The following is a 22,466-nucleotide window of genomic DNA, read 5'->3' on the forward strand; positions in this document are numbered from 1 at the left end:
TACTCACAGTTTCCTTTTTGAAGAACAGCGAGAGGCGCTTCGTTGCATTTTTAGCTGGTAAAGACGTTTGTGCTTTTTGTTCTCCTACGACGACGACAATATTAAAATTCGTTGCCGTGATTGGTCAAAACAAAAGTTTGGTAGGCATGTACAAGTTTACGCATCGTCCAATCAGCTTGAAGTATTGTTCAGAATGTCCCACCTTTCCCGAGCAAATCACAGAGGAGCAGTCCCAGATTGATATTTGTGAAGAACTCCCTTGAGTGAATCCCAATTAGCAATATGGTTATTGCCAGGTTAGGCCATGTGACCACTTGCTGCCAACTGAAGATGACATCACAGTTGCTCAGGGCTCAGGCAATGTCCAATCACGGCTCAACTTCAGAAAACAGGTGAACCATGATTGGTCGTTGCCTCAGCTCTGAGCAACTGTGATGGCATTTTCAGTTGACGGTAATTAACAAAATGGCCGCCCCCTGAGATGGAAAAAATGGGTGGATCTTGCAGCTTAACTCATATTCCACAAACACAATATTAATCAGAATACTGTTTAGACTAGTGGGGCTGCATAGAACATATTGTAAATAATTGTTTTCATTGACTTCCCCTTTAATGCCAATCTAAAAAGTTAAAACAACAGTAACATTTGTTGAGGAGACAAGTGAAGCATGAGTAAATAAATTAGGTTTCTGTTCTTAATGACTATTTTTTTTTAAATATATATACAGTATATGTTATTATTAAAGATCCCCTAATATGAGCTTTGCAGCAATGACACCATACACCAACCATCTTCTGGATACCCTAATAGTGTATTAAAATAATTTTTGCCTTATTGTACAAATACAGGCTCCACAAGATGGTCTACTGTGAGCCCAGTTTCAAACGGTCGAATTTTCGTGGGCATGGCCAAGGCTCGCCTGATTCCAAGCGCTTCTGTTTACAAAATGGGTTGGGCGTGGCCAAGGCTCTCCTGTGCCACCTGCTTTAGTCTACACACTGTCTTTCATGTCTGCACCTGAATAAATATTGATAGTGTTGTGTCCCCAATAACGAGGCATTGCACACGTTTTAACTGCTTTGTATCTTCAACTGCAGGAACACACATTCACATACATCAGTGAGCGATCTCTAACTGTGTGGATGCCTGCGCGCATGCTCTCTCTGGCGTGCTGCTCAACTACGGCAAGTCCACTAGGTCAATCATGCATGTTAATCAATCTGATGTTAATACACCACAGATAGGTTACATGCTTTTCAGTTTAATAAAATAGATGCTCACCAAATGCCACCTTTATGTACAAATTCCATTACAACAGGCATAATTAATTACATTATTCTCTGTCTCGCCCGCCTCTGCAAATCCGGTTGCCGCTTCCCACACAGGCGTCCTTCCATGGAGCAGAAGCTACTCGGCAGCGAGGCAGGCCCCGGTCGGGCGGGGTAGACCTTTGCGGGAAAAAGTCAAGAGTGGAGGTCCACACTTGGCCGGCGGTGAGACTAACCAGTCCCCGCTCTCTTTCGCGAAGGTCCCCTGACGGTGGGCAGGGCCTGCCTCGCCGCCGAACGCCTTCCGCGAGCTGGGCCCGCCTGGATGCCGGACGGCTTCTGCAAGTCAGCGAGCAGAAACCAGCCATTCCCTGCTCTCTCATGAAGGTCCACTGCCGCCCGCAGTGCCAACCAGCTTCCGTGAGTATTATAATGAAGGTGGGGGAAGGGGTTCAAAATTGTGAGGGCGGAGATTGCCCTGAGCTAGTGACATATAAAACCGAAAAGGTGGGGTTAGTGACGTAGAAAACCGATCTGACTAAACAGCCCATTTGAGAGTTTCAGCTGTGTTGACACAAACTGTCATAGACAAGGAAGACATGGGTTGTTTTCCTCACATCTCTGGGGACTTAGTCAGGGTGGGGGAATGCATATTATAATCAAAAACCTCAAAACTATTGCAATTTTCATTTCAGGTCTCCTTTAGATAACATATTTTCTCATGTTATTTTTGTAGATTTTTCTCTGCCTGCGCACATGCTCTCTCTGGCGCGCTGCTTAACTACGGTAAGTCCACTAGGTCAATCATGCATGTTAATCATTCTGACGTTAATACACCACATCACCTCCCCCCTTAGCATAAAGGTAATTCTTCACAGTGTTTTAACAATACTCTAGTAGAAAAACATTAATTACAAAAAACACCATAGTTGTAACTGAATACACCATTATACTCAAACTCTTTCTACTAAATGAACTATATCAGCAACATTCAGTGTATCACTGAGGTTGTCTCCTTTCACGCCCTGATCATCTCACTGTTACAGTCTCCGAGTCCAGCGGCTCAGGTGGATCCAGCTCAAAAACTGGTTTCGCAGACAGTGCGGCCTCAGGTCCTTCCAAGTCACTCTCCTGCTCAGCTGACTGAGTTGCTTGCTCTTCCCCCAGGTCTGCAACAACCGGATGGTAGCGAGGTCTCAGCTGGTCTCCATGACGTCTGTACACTTGGTCAGTTGTTTCCCCTTGCACTTGATATAACACCGGACCAGTCTGTCGTGTCACCACTACTGGTATCCATTTTGGCTTCTCACCGGCAGTGTTTCTTAGATACACCGGGTAATTTACATCATTCTGTCTTTCTGCAGCTTGGCTGTCATGGCTCTCTTTCTGTTGATACTGTCTCCTCACAGTTTCAGAGATGCTTGGTTTTAAGAAGTCCAGCTGAGTGTGAATGTGTCTCTTCAGAAACAAATCTGCAGGTCACTCTCCAGTTGTACTATTGGGAGTTGTGCGATAGCGCAGCAGGAAGTGAGAAATCTTGTCTTCGACACTCAATTTTTCTCTTGCCAGCTTCTTCATGCCGTCTTTAAAGATGCCAACACATCTCTCGGCTAACCCATTAGTAGCTCGGTGTTTGGGTGCAGCAGTAGTGTGAAGGATTCCATTCCTTCTTATGAACCACTGAAATTCATCTGATGTGAAGGTTGTGGCATTATCTGTGACAATTTGCTCTGGTACTCCATATGATGCAAATAGTCTCTTCAGCCTCGTAATGGTTGCTGTGGATGTTATCTGTGACATTCCAAAAGCTTCCAACCGCTTTGTATAAGCGTTCACCACAATCATGAACATGTTACCCACGAACGGGCCTGCAAAATCAATGTGCAGTTTTTTCCATGCTTCTCCAGGGAACTCCCAAGGATGAAGTGGGACTTGACGTGGCATGGGTTGTTCCAACTGGCACGTCTCACACTGTTTACAGGCTCCTTCAATGTCCATGTCGATGTTTGGCCACCAGACATATTGTCTTGCAATAGTCTTCATTTTGACTATGCCGGGGTGTCCATTATGCATTTCTCTTAGCACTGCTTTCCTAATTTTCATGGGTACCACTACTCTTGCGCCCCATAGAACACACCCACAGACAGTTCCTCTCTCTTTTTGTAATATACTTTCAGTTCTTCTGGGATTACTTTTGGCCAACCTTCCATTATATATCTATGCAGCTTTGAAAATTCTGCGTCCTTTCGTGTTGCCTTGGAAATTTGTTTTGCACTCAGCGGCGCCTCCTCCAAATGCTCACACATAAGTGCTTTTAGACACGCCGTCACAGTTTCTGTTCCTGCGTCCTTTGTTGCAGGCAGTGGAACACAAGACAATCCATCCGCATTTCCGTGCTTGTCTGACTGACGGTAGGTTATGTGATAATCATACGCTGGCAGAATGATGGTCCACCTTTGGATGCGCGCTGCTGCCATTGTAGGAAGTCCTTTATGTTCTCCAAACAGTGCTACCAGAGGCTTGTGGTCCGTAATCAGTTCAAACTTCCGTCCCCACAGATATTGGTGGAATTTCTTCATTCCATACATAAGACTCAATGCCTCCTTCTCAATCTGCGAACAAAATGGTTTCGGGCATAGCATTGTAGGTTGCACATCGTCGTTACTGTAAATAAAGGTTGTTAAATGGCATGTTTTGACATGGTCATTTTGTAACTAATGATATATTTGGATTGGAGAGAGATGGGTTAGTGGGGTCTCCAAATAATATTTCACTTAGGGCCTCATTTTGATCAAGGGCGGCGCTCACTGTGGCTAGCATAAAACATGTTGCTGGGTGATAAATCGATTGTCGATGTTTTTTTTGGGGGGGGGGGGGGTCAAGACATAAAAGGGTTTCTAATTTTAGTTTGTCTCATTGTTAAAGACAAAGCATGAGCCACTCCAAACCAAAGAAATATGACATTTGAATCTTGACAACATGATCAGATGTAAACATAGGAGGTGCTCAGGTGCGCATGTGCAATGAAAACATTTGAAGCGCACCAGGTTTAATTTTGCCACTGTATTTAGCATTTTCTTTTTTGGGGTTTGGAGCAGAAGTTTGTCAGCAACAAAAAGTATTTGAGTCTCAAATATTAGGGACAAAATGTCTTATTTTTGAGGTAGTCTGGAGTCTTGATCCTGCTATTATAATTTTCCCAAATTTTATGAGAAGGTCAGTGTGGATTCAGGAAGGGGGAAAACCTGACATTTAGCATAATGAGCTTTTTAAAGTTTTTCCTCAGTTTTTTTTGTATTATCATTTTTTATTCTAATTTGAAAGCTGCAGCTAGCTACTACTGTGAACTGAAAGGGTGGCAATGTTAAGGAAATGCCAGCGTTTTGTGGGTAAATAGGCTAGCTCACAGCAACATATTGGTGGTGGGGGTGCTATGAACAAGCTTAATACAACATTTTGAATTAAGAAGTATGTACTGAACTAATTCATTCCAAAATCTGTAAACTGAACTAGTTCACATATTGAACTTTTTACCGACTGTGTTTAAGTTTATCCAGTGAGGTTGGTGGGTCGTGACATAAATGAGTCCCAAACAACCACCTTTGGTGCTCCATTGAAACCCAGACCAAATGATGTGCACCCTTCGAAACAGCCTGTCACATCAACTTGTGACTTATGATGTGAACTGTTGTCAAACACAAATGAAAAGGTGGTAATAAACTTTCAAAACCTTTTAAGACATGTAAGATATGTAGTCTTTATTTCGTTCTCAAAGATGGCAATGCAGTTATATTTACGTAACACAATGTTGTCTTTTTACACCTGCAACAATAAATGTTAATACCTTGCTAACCTCACCACCTCACTAACATATAGTTTTATAGTATTAATAATTTGGCACAAATACAGATATAATTCAAACCGACGCAAAAGATTAGAAAGTAACATCATGTAGGCAGACATTAATAACAGAACAGTGGATATGTCATTGTAACATTTGATTAGATACAATAATTGTAACAATATGGTTCCATTCCAATTGGTTGTATAATGTGTTGCTCAATCTAAAAGTGAAGTCTTGAACTGTTTGACAGTTGTAACTGAGCAAAAATATACAAGGTAGAAGGTGACCATAATGAAGAGCAATTCACTAAGGGCCATATTCTCCCATTCACACGGTTGTTAACGTGCACCTTCTTTCATCTAGACTTCTGATACACCCAATGTGCGTAACCTGGGAAATTGTATGCAACCACCTACGACTTGAGACTCCATGAAGTCTGGGGCTGGCTGTAAATAATGGAGCATGGAGTTTTCCGGCATGAGACTTTTGTATGCCATTCAAATCAATTTGAAAAAAATAGTACACTTTAAATATGAATACACTAAACCAGGTGTGCACTGCTTTTCAGTATGAAATTAATCCAATAAAGTAATTGAATCAGAATGCTGTGCTTATGACTGAAAGCATGTTTTGGGGGTCCGTGAATAAGAATATTGGGGTGTTACCGTTGGTCTATAGATCTTGCACCATGGACCAGGCATTTGGCTTTAAAGCCATCAAAAGTTAATATTGGCTCTCAAACCTAAACCAAACGTTGTGGACTCAAAATTATTGCTGCATTTAGTATAATTTAGCATCCTGAAGATGATTCTAGCATGCATTTTATTGTGCACACGTTCATTTGGAAGATTTTGACAAAATCATGTAAAATGTACATTCAGGTGCTGAAAATGCATCTAACGCATTTGATTATCTAAGCAGGGGGAAATATTATTGTCTAACTCACCATTGCACCAATACAATGACTGCGGTTGATGTAATAGTGGGAGCCCGTGCTTAGAAAGTGTCAACTGCCAGCGGCAGTTTTGAAGTGGAAAAGCTCCAGGTGAATGTGTATTTCTTTATTTTTGCAGAAAACATTCGGCCGGAAATGGCAAAAATAGGCATTTTCGGCATTCGCCCGAAATAAAAGCCGAAATAAGCTGAAATACATGTGTGACTTTTCAGTCCGTTCCTGAAGCCGAGGCTGTTGCGAAGAAATTTCTTTATTTTTAAAAGTTGGTGAATCTGTTAATGTGCAGATTCTATGTGCGCCCGCGCTGTCCCGCTCCGAATACAAACGCATCATCCGCACCGCACGCATCCGTGCCCGCCCGTGCGAACTACATTGACTATAAAGTGCAATTGCACCGCTAGAAAATGCTCACCCCGCGTTTGGTGTTTAATGTAACCAACATGTCTGCGATGCGCACGTTGCGACCGCGCAGTGGCCTAAATGTGCACGTTTGTGTTACTCATAACTGCTTGTAATTGTCTACAATAATTCACGGCAAAATAACGTTCTTGGGAGATTTGCCGGTAACAGCAAAATAACCATTGCCTAAACAATCACAAACTAACGCTACAATATAGTCTCTGTAGTATCGTTATGCTACTTTTTCTTATGGTAAAAACGTTATGCCACTTTTTCACATATTAAAATAGTTCTCAAATGTGTAAAAGACATGTCTGTATTTTTCTTTTCTTCTGCTCCCATGGCCAGTCGTTTCCATTCACAACATTAGCACATGGCTACCATGACCAAAATCACTGCCCCTTGGAGAGAGAGAAGAGTATGGCCTCGGCGTGGCCTAGTGCAGCTATTTACATAAAAGTGACACCCCTAAAACAGGTTGTTTTGAACAGAGCGTTTTTGGGCTTATTTAGGGACAACAAAAATATTAGATCCAAAGTCAATTTTGACGAAGGAATGTCACAGACATGACTTTTGCACATTTGAGAACTATTTTACTATGTTGAAAAGTTGAATAATATGAGACCTTTAAGCGACCTCTTCAGGTCAGAAGCTGCATCAAAGCCTTTTGTATGCTCTAGCATAAAAAAAACAACAACGTATAAATAAGTTAAGTGAAGGACAAAGTATTAAAAACTGATTTATACGTTTTTGGGTTTGAATGAGTTAATATAAAATAATATGATGCTCTCCGGCCGGTGGATCAATGTCGTAGGGACACATTACGACCTTTGAAAGTCAATGAACTTCCCACACTGTCAGCATGAGTCAGCCGGCACCGAGTCATTAAATGCATCAAAACATGCAATATGATGTTTCACCTACACAGGACTCTGCTCACATTTTATGGTTGCCCCACCCAAATGGCATACTTGGCAAAAGGGTACATGAATGTCAGATTTGAGTACATGGGAAAATGTACATGTGCACCTTTTTGGATTTATACACACGAGAGAATATGGCCCCAAGTGCCTGCATGAAACACCGCATTTAGTAACAAGTAACAAAACAACACAACACCCAATACAATTGTTCAACACACGCATAATATAATTGCCTTCCATACACAAGTATGATGTTGATCTAGTATCATGGTGGAAAATGTGTTAGCTTAGTTGCTGCAAATTGAAACATGCAGACAATGACATTGGACTGTGTTTTTTTACAGGAGCACAATCACTTCATCGTCACATCAGCAAATAGTAATTTGATACTATTGCAAACTGTCCAGAACTGTACTAGCTGGTATCACAAGCTCAATTGCTGTTATTTAGGTAGCCAATGTGTCTGCTGTTGACAAACAAATTGCTGTATGTGGTCGAGCTCAAACATTTATGTAGGAGTTTATTTGTTTTTGTTTGGTACACGCATGGAGTAGCCTTGGTGTTTTTATAAACAAGGCAGTCCTTTTTGTGAACTTTATGGGATCCAAATCTTAGCACAGCATAGTACACCAACACATACCATCATGCTAGACAGCATAATTAAAGCAACTTTCCATAGGACTCAACAACTGGACCACACACTGAAGGCTAGTTGTTACTCAAACGTAACAAACAAGGAAGTTTCACAGAAACCAGCTAATGGGCACCTAAACTTTGTGAAAATTTAAAAAAAAAATGCTCCCAAATCGGGCATTTTTAACTTTACGTAACAGGACTAGATTCATGACAGAAGACTATGAATTAAGGTCTCTCTCACAAACCAAGCCTGTTCATACTCAGAACATTACTGTCGGGTCTCTACTGCGTTGACATGCTGCAGCTTAGGCATTCATACCCCAGGTCCCCTATGGAAAGAACAGAAGGAAAATACCTTTCAAATTAAACACATGCCAAAGAGATGAACAACCTGTTTGAGGTGTTGAATAAAGAGCATGCTTGTCAACATCAGTATGCTGTTTGACTTGCCTAACTTAAGTAGTAGGCTACCTTGTCATGTTTTGGCAAACCACAAATCTCATTATGTATCATCTGGGTATAAGATCAAACTTTTCATTTGGGAAAAAAAAACATTGTGTGAAGTGAATTGAAGAACATCCAAACAAACACAAAGTAAAATGTTTTTGGAGTACCTTGCAAGCAAGCACAGGGAGGGATACTCGAGCCTAAGCCACCAGCTGAAGAATATTATTGTGCCATAGAGTGAGTTATGATAAAATATTCAGGGCATAAGTGTGGCCAAACCAAGCACAGACACGGTTTGTTTGTTTGTTAGCCAGTTAGTCGTAAGTCGCTGCTAAGCTTTTAGCTGTCTGCCAGAAATATTGTGGCAATCACAATGACAGAAAGTGCTAAACAAGGCTAAAACATTTGTAGCTTTCTTATCTGAATCTGAGGATGTACATTTTTGTACAGCAAACAGGAAATCTCTTATTGCTACACCAGACATCCCAGTCACATTTGAAAAACACCTGGAGCCTCATTTCAGTTCATGCTAATATTGACAAGGATGAGGCGTGAGTCATTGAAGTCTGAGGCTGGCTGTAAATCATGGAACATGGAGTTTTCCTTAGATTTGTAAATATCATTCAAATCCATTTTGAAAAAAAATAGCACATTTTAAATATGAAAATACATTATAACCCCCTCCACGCACACACACAATCTAAAACAAAAGATAATCAAAACATGACTATGTTAAACTTGTCACAGACAAATTAAACGGGTACTTCAAGCAGAGACAAAGTTGATCCAAACCTGAAAAAAGATTTTTGTTGAGCTATACGAACCATGACATGAGAGTAGCTAGCCATTTGCAGCAGACACTCCAGGGTCTCTAGGAGCTGTTCCTTGCGGATCATGTGCAGTCTCGTGTGATTGAGGCTCTTGCTCATTTCCAAACGCTGCAACGTCGCCTTGAGGGCCACAGAGGCACACTGAAGAACACTCATTCCTAGAAACAAATACAGAACAAAGTTGAATGACTAGACTTGTAACAGTGGTTACAATTTCACTGAAGACAAGAAAAAACACACCCATGGTACAAACAAAGAGTTACACACAAATACACAGTAATCTTATATCCTTTGAAACAGAGGCAAGCCTGTCAATAACGTGTTTTTGTAACTTGTAATTGTTTTTAACAATTTAAATTAGTATTAGTTATTGTCCATCCATCAATCTTTACTGTCATTTGCATGCAAGTTACGCATCTGATTTTGTGTCAAAAATAGGAAAATTATAGTTATGAACTACAGATGCATGTAATTATTAAGAACAAATATTAGTCATCTGCAAATACAAAGTGCAACTTGAACTCGTTTATATTGGTATTTACAAGATTCTTGATCTGCATATAGCACACACTTGCAACCTTGTCTTCAAGGCATCTGAACATGTTCAAAGTGCTGCCAAATGCTCAATCTGGATCACATATGAATGAATTGCTTCTTGTTAACCAGTATTCACATTGAAACTTCAAATGGCATATGACTTGATAGATTTCTTAACGCGGTGAACGCAGACAATTTTATTTCAAATTGTTACTGCCACCTGTGGCCAAGAAACAAAATTACACCCCCCCTTCTTCACATACACAATGCACACATGACGTAACAGAGGGCGACAGAGGGCGGAAAATTCGAACCCGAATCCAGTGTGAAAACTATTGGCCAGAGGTTCGCAGAGGTACCCATTGTGAACAACGAAGGTGTTAATCTTCTGATTAAAAGATGTTTCAGTCATAAATGGTCAAATAAAAAAAGTTATTGTAAATATATTTTTGGGCAAATTGTTACATAGAGCAACTTAAAATAAATAAATAATGTCGTGATTGTGGGGAGGTTGGCGTTATAAAATAGGGTCACAATATTGTAGAAAATGAACTCATACAAAAAAAAACCAATATTGTACTTTTGTACATAACAGCAACGCTGCAGCAACAACCTACAATTTCTAATAACACTTAATATTGAGTCCCTTACTTGCTAATGCACACACACATTGAGTTCCCCCAAATATTGACTCGGTTCACAAGCATATTACGATATTGTGGCAGTTTTAATATCGCGATATTACGATATTGCCGTTATCGTTACATCCCTACATTCTATCCGTATATATTGATTGATTGACTAAAACTGATAGAGAAAAATCGATTTCCACATGAATCATTACTGTAATGTAATTTCTTAATGTAGAATTATAACATCCATCCATTCATTTTCTTAATCGCTTGTCCTCACAAGGGTTGCGGGGGGCGCTGGAGCCTATCCCAGGTGGCTTCGGGCAGTAGGCGGGGGTACACCCTGAACTGGTTGCCAGCCAATCGTAGGGCACACAGAGACAAACAACCATCCACACCTATGGACAATTTGGAGTGTTCAATAAACCTGCCATGCATGTCTTTGGAATGTGGGAGGAAACAACCCACGCAACACGGGGGAGAACATGCAAATTACACCCAGGAAGGCTGAAGCCCGGACTCGATCTCACATCCTCTGCACTGGGAGGCACACGTGCTAACCAGTCAGCTACCGTGCCGCCTAGAATTGTAACAGCTCACTTTAGTGTAAATTAGATAGCAAGTATTCTCAAACGCACTTCATTTTAATATTTCATTTGTATTTTTTTCCTTTTTGTCTTATTCAGTGTGAGCCAGCAGAGTGGTGGGGTAGCTGCAGCCGCCACTCATGAAAATGAGTTGCCAAACTGCATGCTGCATATTTCAGTCGGTTTCAGACTATCACTCGGTATCGCTAATACTACTGATAACAACTATCATTTTCATGCGTTTGACAAGTCAGTGTTCTCTGATTTGTGTATTCTGCCCTTTGCTCTAGAGGCTTGTGGTTGCCTCGCTGTTTGTTTCTGTTCTGAACAGGTTTTCCAATTGAGAATGTTGGTGCTGGTTAAGTGGGATTTTACATTTGTTCAATGCAAAAAAGATTTTGAATACTCCCTTTTGTAACACCATGCCGTACCCTGTGGAAAGTGCTTCATTGGAACCTGGATCTTTTATACAGTAAATATGCAGTAAGCAGTGTTAACTTAACACTGTTAGGATAAAAAGTTACACTTTCAGAGTAAATTTTCTAGTGTTGGGGTGGATGTTGGGTGTAACTTGAATAGCGCTATCTTTAGTTCTCAATTGACAACAACCTAATTTCCGGGGAATGAGAAACGCTCCAATTTTCGAGGGCGCTGTCGACATTTCAATTGCTGAAGTGATTTATTATTTTCTCTTAGTTCATTTGAGTTCATGTCGTCAATCTTCACAAACGATCAATCAGCAGTCAGCGTCAGACACGAGCGAACGTACTCCCATACTATTGCCGTTAGCCAACGCGGATCAGCCAGTGAATGAGTCAGTGAGTGAACGTGTTGCCAATTCCGGTTCAGGAATGATTCAGTGAGTGAACATACTTTTGTGTTATTTTTTTAATCATTTTTTTAATCTTTTTTTTTTTTTCATCCGTGCCGGTGGGGGGTTGAGGGGGTTGCATAGACGAGATGGTTTTAGATCAGTGATTCTCAACTGGCGTGTGAGGACCCAAAAGGGGGTCACGAAAATCTAGTCAAACATTACATGCATTTTCTAATCATTTTTTCCCCCCGATAACAACACTGAGGCATATACCAACTTCCCATTTATATAACACACAACATTGGTAAGGATTAGGAAATGTTACTCACTTGTACTCCAGTCACCAGCTACTTTGTGAACAAATGCAATGCAGCTCGGACAGCATGGTAATATGCTTCTGGCGGTATGTCAAATTCATTTGAAACCTCATTTAAAAATGTAACATACTGGACATGTACAGTATTTTGTAGGGCTATTTAAATAATGCTTTATTGTTCCTAACTTCTATAAAATGGGTTGTGACTTTGTAACAATAGGAAGATGCGGGTCCCAAGGTCACAATACAGTACTTGAGAACCGACTGCTTTAGAGTAGTTCTGTGGTTACAAAATTATTAAACGAAAGCAAAATTTGAAAATCAATCTCACCAATGTCTTGATGATATTTTCTAATTCATTTTACGACTAATTTGATGACTACATGTGGAAATTTTGTATGGAAATTATGAAAGTGTGTGGGTACTCAGTGTAGTTTGTAGTATATACATACTAATTTGGTTTAATACTCTGTTGTTTATTTGTCTTTTATTTGGTGTAAAACATCGTTTGAGTTATAATCAATAAAAACATTGTATTATCACCTTAATATCGTTTGTGACTGTATGAATCGACTTCTGAGTTGCTTAACTCAAGTGACTCAACTTAAAACTTAACTGGGACTCGACTTGCTTGATTTTTGTCACACTCACTTTTTACTTGCTTATAACCTAAAAGTTTAGACTTGAAACATAGGCCTACTTATGACTTGCAATTATAGTATGTGATTCCACCTCTGCTATAAACTATAAACACAAACGTGCACAGAAATTATCATATGCACCAATGCCGAAAGCAGCATATTCTTCCTAAGACTTACGTGAAGGAATTTCTCGGCAGGGGTTTTATTTTCTACAAACGCAACAGGACTTACCATACTTATCGGTGGCTTCAACATCAATGTACACACCGTCCATCATAACACGTTTCAGAACCTATAAGAAAATGTACAGGTGAGAAAGCTGTGTGTCACCTGTGTTTCTTGTTTTCAAAAAGTCATAAACAAGGTGGTTGAGCAAAATAAAGAGTTATGACTGAGTCAAGTGGCAGGACTGGATTTAAAATATCAGATAGACACCCTGGATTGCAACCTATTTGGAATATGTAGATAGTGCCAGTCATTTGATTGCAATAACAATTTCGTGATAATTCAGAAGGTATACTGGCTACATGATGTTACACATAGTCAAAGTAAGTTTAACAGTACTGTATGTAGTATTGACATCATAGTTTTGACTTGTTGAACATTTGGCCATGTCTTGCATAACATTGTTTTGCGGATTCGGTGTGCGTTTGAAAAGGCATTCCGACTGTGGGCTGCTACACTTCGGAATGTTTGGAATACTCAAATTAAATTTCTGAAGGCTCCCTTAGTTGTGTTACTTTGCATTCTTCACAGTGACTTCAAAGTAAATTGTACTTTCCAAATGCACGTAGGGTGACCTAGTAGAAAATAACGTTAAAAGGCATTACTGTTCCAATTGTACTGCTACTTTAAGGTTCAATGTGTCTCTATTATAACACAAAAACATTAAAAGGAGGACTGAATACGTTTGGTAACGAGCATTATTAAAGAGCCATCCATCCATTAACTACTGCTTATTCAGGGTCAGGTCGCGGAGGCGGCAGCAAAGCCCAGACTTCCCTCTCATTTCCAGCTCTCCCTCGGCCCCGTCAATAAAATACATGGACTGAGAAAGACCGTCTGTACTGACCCTGATCGATGGACAAAAACTTGCTTCAGTCACTGCTCAATCTGTGTATTTTTTCAAGGCTTCGCATCATAAAGCACTCACCTAAAAAGCGGGCAATTTGTCAAAAAGGTGTCCATTCGTCAACGATAGGCCGACGGAGAGACGGAAGTGCCCACCTCCGCATTTAATGCCGTTTTACTAAAGAGCAAAATTCAAACCTCAAGCACTCGGATGAAGCCTTTCTCAGCACTAAGGTGGAGGCAGGATTTCCCAGAGTTGTTCCTTTCGCTGACACAAGCACCTAAACGGATCAGATCCTCTACTATTAGGTGATGGTTGTGCTTGGCTGCGAGGAGGAGGGCAGTCTGGAAACATGAAAGACAAGGAACATTTTATTATTGTGTGTAATATTCTGTCTTAATTTAAATCTATTGGGTCCACTATAGAGCCAGGGCTGGATTTGCACACAAAAAAAATACGACCTTGCATTTTGACTTAAGCCCACCAGCCTGACTCCTGACCACCCTTGTCTAAGACATAGTTTTGCCACTGATATTGACTGATGTTGGTTCAGTTTGCTGACTATATTCTAAATACATGAATGGACTAGGTCCTCTAAATTGTGGGCCAGTCTCTTGATGTAAAATGGAGGAAAATAATCATAATTAAGTACTGCATCGGCCCTAAATATGGTCAGCCCACCGGGCATCTGCCCAGTATACCAGATGTCGAGTCCAGCCCTGATTGAGCCAGCAATGGATCCAGTGGCCTAAATGTGCACATTTGTGTTACTCATAACCGCTTGTAATTGTCTACAAGCATTCACGGCAAAATAACGTTATTGGGAGATTTGCCGGTTACGGCAAAATAACCATTGCCTAAGCAATCACAAGCTAACGCTACAACATAGTCTCTGCAGTAACGTTATGCTAATTTTTCTTACGGTAAAACGTTATGCCACTTTTTCACATGTTAAAATAGTTCTCAAATGTGTAAAAGGCATGTCTGTATTTTTCTTTTCTTCTGCTCCCATGGTCAGTCGTTTCCATTCACAACATTAGCACATGGCTACCATGACCGAAATCACAGCCCCTTCGAGAGAGAGAAGAGTATGGACTAGGTGTGGCCTGGTGCAGCTATTTACATAAAAGTGACACACCCCTAAAACAGGCTGTTTTTGAACAGAGCGTTATTTGGCTAATTTAGGGACAGCAAAAATAGTAGATCCAAAGTCAATTTTGACGAATGCATGTCACAGACATGTCCGTTACACATTTTAGAACTATTTTAATATGTTTAAAAGTTTAATAATATGGGACCTTTAACTCAAGAGCTATGGTTGTACACATGTGTTCAGGTCGGCTAGCATTGCACTAGCATCAAGTTTACAGTGGGCGACTTGAATGACGTGTGCGCGCTTCTCTCGTCAAGCACAGATCTATACAGGGATTGGGTTAAGCGTGCGCATGGTGATGTGATGAGCGCAGGGCTTCCATACTATTTGTAAATTTGTGAATTAGCGGCGCTCACCAGAACAGCTTTTTGGGATCAGAAACAAAACATGCATTGTCAAGCGTACCGGAACGCTGACAGTACGCTCTTTGCACGTTGAGAAGAATTTGAATGCCCAAGGGAGATTTTTAGAAGTGACGGATCTCCGTACCGGTGCGTTTCGGCCCACTTAAAACACTGAAAAAGACTAGAATCCTATACTATTTCAAATTTTTACTGTACCATTCCATTCGAGTCTTTCAGGTCTAAACTATTGAGTGCAGCCATCCTTTTAGCAATTGCATAGGCCAGTGCCCTCCCTCCGTCACATGCCACATTATGGAGAACACTGTAAGGGGAGAAAGAAAGATTAAGATATTCTATTCAGAAAGAACAACATTGTAAAAGTTTTGAAATTGTAGGCTACACATTTCCATTGATCAGTTCAAAAACAGATCATCTTATTGGTTAAGCCTTAGCCTGTAGTCATATAATTAAAAATTGTTCAACTTACGTTCGGCCGTGTCGATCAGTGGCCAGCAGTGCATCATCAGAAATGCCCTTCAACTGGATCTCTTCTTTCTGCAGCTGTGCCAAAAAAAACTCGGAGCTGCTCACTGCGCAGTTAGCGAACCAATCGTCTTCTGTCCACATGTGCTGAAAGCTTGTGGTCATGATGCCGGGAGGAGGCGGGCTTTGATGGTACTCTGCTGTCCCGGATGAGTAGGCTGCGTGAGAAGGAGGGCTGGGGATGATTTCATCAGACTCATCACTGTTGTATCCGGTACCTAACGAGGTAAAGGTGGAAATTTAAGTTACACAATTGATGAATAAAGTTTTTATGTATTAAGAAAAAAACACGTGACAGTAGTAAATTACCATTTGTCTCAAAAGTGTACTTATGTGATACTATTGAGCTGGGAGAGGACATTTGAATAGGGGAACTGTTTGTGGTACTGGTCCTCAGATCCTCTTCCAGCACTTCAACGATGATTGCCAGTTCCTCAAGGCTACTGGTGGGGCGTTTTCTCTGTCATTAAAAGACAGCCAAGGTATTTGCAGTGATGCAGTCCTTCAAATGTTTCCTTGATCTTCACATTATTTAGTGTCAACTCACAGACAAGTGAGGAACGATCACATTCACTAACCTTGCTTGTTCGATTTCTTGTGCGTGTTTTAAACCGCTTCTTGTCCCCTGAAAAAGACACAATTATGATTTCTCAGACTGTCTTAAAACAAGACTCAACAAAAGTAATTAACGTTAAAAAAAGTTTCAAATTTGGTCTTTACCTTGGAGTCGTTTGCTGTGCAGGTTCTGTTTGTAAATAAATAAATAATTTAATTAATTAATAAATGATTATTAATAATAATAATAATAATAATAAGAGGAGATATTTTTGGGGAAAAGTGCTTCTTTTAACATGCTACTGGGATATAACAAGTTGCTGTCAAAGCACTATAAAATTAGTTAATCAATTTTGATAAGAAAGCCGCACATTTAGTGTGAAAAACAGTTTCCTTTTTTTAAATTATTATTTTTAATGATTTTGGCCTATTTGATTTCTTCATGGTCCTTCCAGCAGACAATCATTACTAAAATAAAATGTTGTCCCTACCTGAACATAATGTTTAAGAAACATAAAAATTATTGTAGGCTGAAACAAAGCTACTCAGCGTAAAAACTGAATCTTATAAGGGTTAACATTTGCAATGTTATGCAAGTTTTCCTATGACAAAATTACATATCTCCTCAATGTTCTTTGTGTAACGCTTTACATAACTGTTCAAGACAGAGTTACTGACAGATAGGCAGATGTCAGGAATACAATTAAAAAATAACCCAGATTGGGTTATTTTTAACCCAGCAGTAGATATTTAAGTATACAGTGTTTAGTGGTTGTGAAACAGCAAGTTGGGGAGTATCCTCTCATATAAAATGTCAGAAATAAGGATTTAGTGGTGGTGAAGGTTACCTGAAGATGTTGGGGGTCTGTGCCCTGGGCTATGCGAATGTTCCGAAGTAAATCCTTAACAGGCATCTTTACACGTACTCCAAGGTAGACTTTCTTGCTATCTTCATTACAGTGCTTTGGAGCTAAAACGATTAAGCAGTATGGTATCAAAATATATGAAGACACATACTCATGCAATCAGGTTAACAGAGGATCTTTGTGAAAGGAAGGAATTTAGTTTATGAGAAACACCTCAGTGAAGTCTTAATTCACTTCCGTCTGAAGGGTATCAAAATTGAGTAAATAGTACCTTTGCAAGTGAAGAATCATGAAATACAATATTTGACAACTCCACGGGGTTGATTAAACGACATACCTGTTTCCCAGTCGCCTGCTTCCTGGACGCTCACGCCAGAGGCAGGTGCATCAGAGTCGGCTGTGTGTGCTGCAGCTCCCTGCGGCTCAGAAACTGGATGAGCGCCGCTATTGGCTCTTCCATGCACTCGCTCCTTGCCCTCCAGTCGTTTAGAGCGTCCTCTCATCTTTTCACGGACTTTTAGAAAAAGAACACTTTACATTATGAAGAATGTGACACAAAATTAAACTTTTCCGTCAAATACCTACACAAACTCCGTGAGTGTAGTAATTGGTCGAGTTCCCACACCTGTGCTCCAGCTCGTCTTGACATGACAGTTTGTTGACAAGTACTGCCAGGTAGTTATCTACCTGGTAATCTGACACTAACCACGCCCACCAATTAAACACGTTACAAATGCAGTTACGTAAACCAACCACAAAATGTTCAAATTCCTTCCATTCAGACAACTACAGTACCTACAAATTAAGTCACATGTAATTCACTCCAAAATATGAACATAAAATATAATGACATTGTAATATATATTTTTTACTTTGTAAAAATAAAATCTCTCTCTCTCTCTCTCTCTCTCTCTCTCTCTCTCTCTCTCTCTCTCTCTCTCTCTCTCTCTCTCTCTCTCTCTCTCTCTCTCTCTCTCTCTCTATATATCTCACAAAATCATGCTTCTGAATTAATTTGTAAAATTGTTACGTTGAAAACGTCTTGACTGCTTGCTGTAATTTATTTTGTGTTGATCAAGGGCAGATATCACAAGTTTTACCTCTTTCTGTCCCCCTTTCATTTCATTCTTTCTTTTTTAAAGACTGAAATAAAATTTGAACTGAATAATGAAAAGTTATGGAAAAAAAATTGAATAGCGTTGCGGAGTTCATGTGACTTGCTGTACATGTGGAAGGAATTTGAAAGTTTGGTTAGTGTGTTAGAGTTACTGTAATTGTGCTTTTATACATTTTTTTAAAAATACAGATAGACTGAGATGATTTGGTTTTACAATCCAGATTGTTCCACAAACTGACACCTTAAATTGAATTAGATTGTTATTTTTGTTTTGTTCTGTGTTTAAGTTTGGAAAAAAAATATTGGTCCCTTTAAATGTGTACTCACTTTTCATAAAAAAAATAAAAATAAAAAAATAAATCAGATTTGCATGTATTTTTGGTAAATTTTCATGATGGGCTTTATAAAAAAATTAAGGCGATTAAGCTCCATCAATTAATTATATTTTAAAGGTTTTAGTTGTATAAATATTGGATTAGTGTGATCTCTGTATCCGCATCCAAAAACGACTCGAATAGCATGTTTCTGTAAAATATATATATATTTTTTGCCAGCACACCTCCACTCTTTAATGCAATAGGTCAGGTATGGAACAATCAATGAATTAAACAGTATAACAATAACAAAGCTTGTTCAATGATTGTTCAACCTTAAAGAAAAAGGCTACGGTTTGGAATACCTTATATTTATATTATTGTAATTTTGTAAACAGGAATGATAGATGAAAAAAATCAACAAACGAATGAATGAATGAATGTACTTTGGCATTACAGTGGGCAAGTAGTTAACGTCTGACTCACAGCTTCTGATCTTGGTTCTGGCATTCCTATGTGGCAGAGGCAAGCAGAGGGCGGGGTCAATTGGGCGGCGACCTTGGGTATCCATCTGGGAGGGCATCCACAGCACCCTGACACCCCGTCGCTGACTGATAATAGATGAATGCGAATTTGAATGTTTGTTGAAGGGGCATCATACTGGGATAGAAGGGGCATAATTAAAAAAAGGTCCCCCCCAACAACGTCGTTATTTCTGTGGCATCAAAACCGTCTGTTTGACCCAGGCATCTAGCGTGCTTCTCACGCCACTGCTGTATGGAGTTTCCCCCTGTGCTCTGCCTGTGAGGGTTTGCTCTGGGTAGTACATGTGTGTACTGGTACCCTCCCGTTGAATAACAAGTTTAAACAAACAACAACAACACAATGTTCACAAAAATATATGCTTGTACAAGGTTTTTTCCTTTTTCTTTTATATCTTTATTTTTTTTCCTGCTACTTGTTTATATGTTTATATGTTCAATCAATCAATCAATCAAACAAACAATCAATCAATCAATCAATCAATCAATCAATCAAATAACTAACTGACAAGACTGCATTTGCAAAAATGCTTACAGCATAGGCCAACTCACAATCCACATTACTTCTAGGTGTCCGTTGGCTCAGTCAAATCACCAATGAAGCATACGAAGGAACACAACGAATAGGCCTACTGTATCTACTATGAAACGTTCTGGGGCTGTTTTATGGCATACAGCAGAGAATGTCTCAAATATTTTGCATGCTACAGTCAAACTATTAAAGACTATCCTGGCATTCTTGAACAAAATGGACTACGCAATGTCAGAAAGGTTAGCCACAGGTCATTGTGCTTCCAAAAGTATTATGACATGTGTATAGCTAAAAACACCCAGGAATAGTTAATAACAAAAATACAGTAGGCCTACAGTTTTCATTGAACTTCTGTACTTATATTGTACATACTGTATATGAGCCCTGATCCAAATCTTGTTTTTGTTGTTGTTGTTGTTGTTGTTGTTGTTTTCTTTTAATGGAAGGTTACGATGAATCTTGCCCAGGTGTGTATATTGGCTCTATTAGATTGTGTATGACATCACTGTACCTTAGGCATAGACTAAAATTCAAAATGTGCATGATTTATTTATTTGTTCGTTTTTTGCTTCGTGTTCAATAACATTTTCAAGTGAGCTACTGTATAAAGAAGATCACCTTACTAATGCTCTTGAAGCCGTTTATTGAGCAGCCAACAGCCAAAGTCAAATGTATTTCTATAATTTCCAAGAGCACCGAAGTAGTGTTAATTTCGTCAATGAAAACTAAATAAAAATAATTTCGTCAACACACATTTTTCACCAGACTAAAACTAGACTAGACTAGACTAGACTAAACTCCCTAATTATCAAACAATAAGTGGGACTAAATCAGTATGGATGTTAGTCGACTAATGAAGACCAGATGGAAATGTACTTCACTTAATAAAAACTGGACTAAAATCTATGGACATTTTAGTTCATGAACAAAAACAAAACGGAAATTATATGATTTTGTTGTTAATCTGTCACTGTGACACTGTCATGATGATGATAATGATGATGATGATGATAATGATGATGATGGTGATGATGAAATTAACAACTTCAAGGCAGTTCTTGCACAATAATCCACAAAGCAACAACAAAAAAAACATCTTGGGGATTTTTGTTGACTGTCTGGTTATTCCCCTTTGTTGAACCCCCCCACAGCCTTTCAGGAAGCCATTGTGTTGATTCTTAGCATGTATGTTTGTAAGAATGATTGGTGAAGTCCAATCAAACAGGTTCAACTTCTCTTGGTAGAGGAGTTTTATAATGATGGGTGTGTTACACAGAAAGCCTCATCATCTGAAAGGATTGAAAGTTTACTGTGAATTTAAGAGGACAAGGATCTATGTAGGCGGCACGGTGGCTGACTGGTTAGCACGTCCGCCTCCCAGTGCAGAGGACGTGATCGTTTTCAGTCCCCCCACCCAAAAAATAAATAAAAAACCTGAATGTGCTCTTGCAGATGATTTCCGTCGCATCACAACCTTTGCACTAGTTGTCTAAACAAAGAAAATTTTGATTAATATTGCATTTGTGGAATATCAATAAAGCAACAATATCTCGGGGTGGGCGGCCATTTTGCCACTTGCTGTCCGGCTGAAAATGACATCACAGTTACTCAGGCCTCCGGTAACGATCAATCACTGCTCATCTAATAAACGTCACATGACCAAAGTCAGAAAACAGGTGATTAATATCATTTTTAGTCGACCACATATGACAAAATGGCCACCCCCTGAGATGGATAAAAATGGGTTGATTTAGCTGCTTTATCCATATTCCACCAAAACAATATTAATTACAATATTGTGTTTTGACTAGTGGGAGTGCACACAAAATACTTTTGTAAAAAAAACTTTTGGGTTAGCTTTCCCTTATATTATATTAATTTTTAATACTTCAATGGCAATTCAATGATCGTTTTCAGCCCCCCCCCACCCAAAAAATTAATAAAAAACCTGAATGTGCTCTTGCAGATGATTTCTGTCATATCACAACCTTTGCACTAGTTATCTATGTGCAAAGTAATAGTGATTCTAAAGCTGATCATGTGATAATGCAACAAAGCCAACATTTAAGAGCAATCTTTAGTTTCATTCTTAATTCCTCGACCCCATTCTGTCTTCAATCCGGACTCAGACACACTTGACATGGGAAGCTTATTATCTATGATTTCATTTGAACACAAAGGTTGCACCTGACAGCATGACGGTTCACTTCAAAAGAGAAAGAACAAATTACACTCTGAGAAATGCCAACACAAGCAGTCATGCTTTTTCGTGTCACTGGAATGATCTTACACATTGTATCAAAAGCATGATTAACCTTTTGGTGCGTTGGTGTCTTGGCTTGTGTGATTACTGCTTAAAATGAGAATCATCCAGGTTTTTTTTAAACTATTTAATTTATTTATTTTAAAAGATTTTTCTAGTAGGCCCTGGGTCTCTTTGAGCCTATCCCAGCTGAATTTGGGTAAAAGGCAGGATATAACCACGGACTGGAAAACAATACTATAAAACTTACATGAGGAATTTTCATGTGAAATAGTTGTAGACTCAAAATGTTCAACATAATCTGCTAACAAAAAATATATATATACAGAGGTAAA

The 22,466-nt window shown here is 39.5% G+C and overlaps 1 protein-coding gene across 1 annotated transcript; it reads right to left on the bottom strand.

Moving 5' to 3' along the window:
- Positions 1-5,006: 5,006 nt before the first annotated feature.
- Positions 5,007-18,010, bottom strand: LOC147170407 (uncharacterized). Its single transcript, XM_086079737.1, has 12 exons — positions 17,949-18,010; positions 17,701-17,877; positions 17,346-17,467; positions 16,663-16,687; positions 16,521-16,567; positions 16,252-16,402; positions 15,887-16,160; positions 15,616-15,721; positions 14,100-14,246; positions 13,062-13,122; positions 9,298-9,461; positions 5,007-8,355 (listed from the first exon to the last, which is right to left on the bottom strand). The coding sequence occupies exons 2-12, from the start codon at positions 17,864-17,866 to the stop codon at positions 8,332-8,334; spliced, it is 1,287 nt and encodes a 428-aa protein (XP_085935863.1). The 5' UTR covers positions 17,867-17,877; positions 17,949-18,010; the 3' UTR covers positions 5,007-8,331.
- Positions 18,011-22,466: the final 4,456 nt, after the last annotated feature.

This window comes from Leptonotus elevatus, chromosome 7 (genome assembly GCF_054856555.1).
Source record: "Leptonotus elevatus isolate MCC_2025b chromosome 7, RoL_Lele_1.0, whole genome shotgun sequence".
NCBI lineage: Eukaryota > Metazoa > Chordata > Actinopteri > Syngnathiformes > Syngnathidae > Leptonotus > Leptonotus elevatus.

Bases quoted from the DNA above. Each gene is read 5' to 3' on its own strand.
- LOC147170407 (XM_086079737.1), bottom strand. From the start codon at position 17,866: ATGAGAGGACGCTCTAAACGACTGGAGGGCAAGGAGCGAGTGCATGGA. The intron at 15,722-15,886 runs GTAAGTTGAACA...CTCCCCTTACAG, and splicing joins ACTGATCGACACGGCCGAAC to TGTTCTCCATAATGTGGCAT. The intron at 8,356-9,297 runs GTTCGTATAGCT...TTCTTTCCATAG, and splicing joins CTAGCTACTCTCATGTCATG to GGGACCTGGGGTATGAATGC.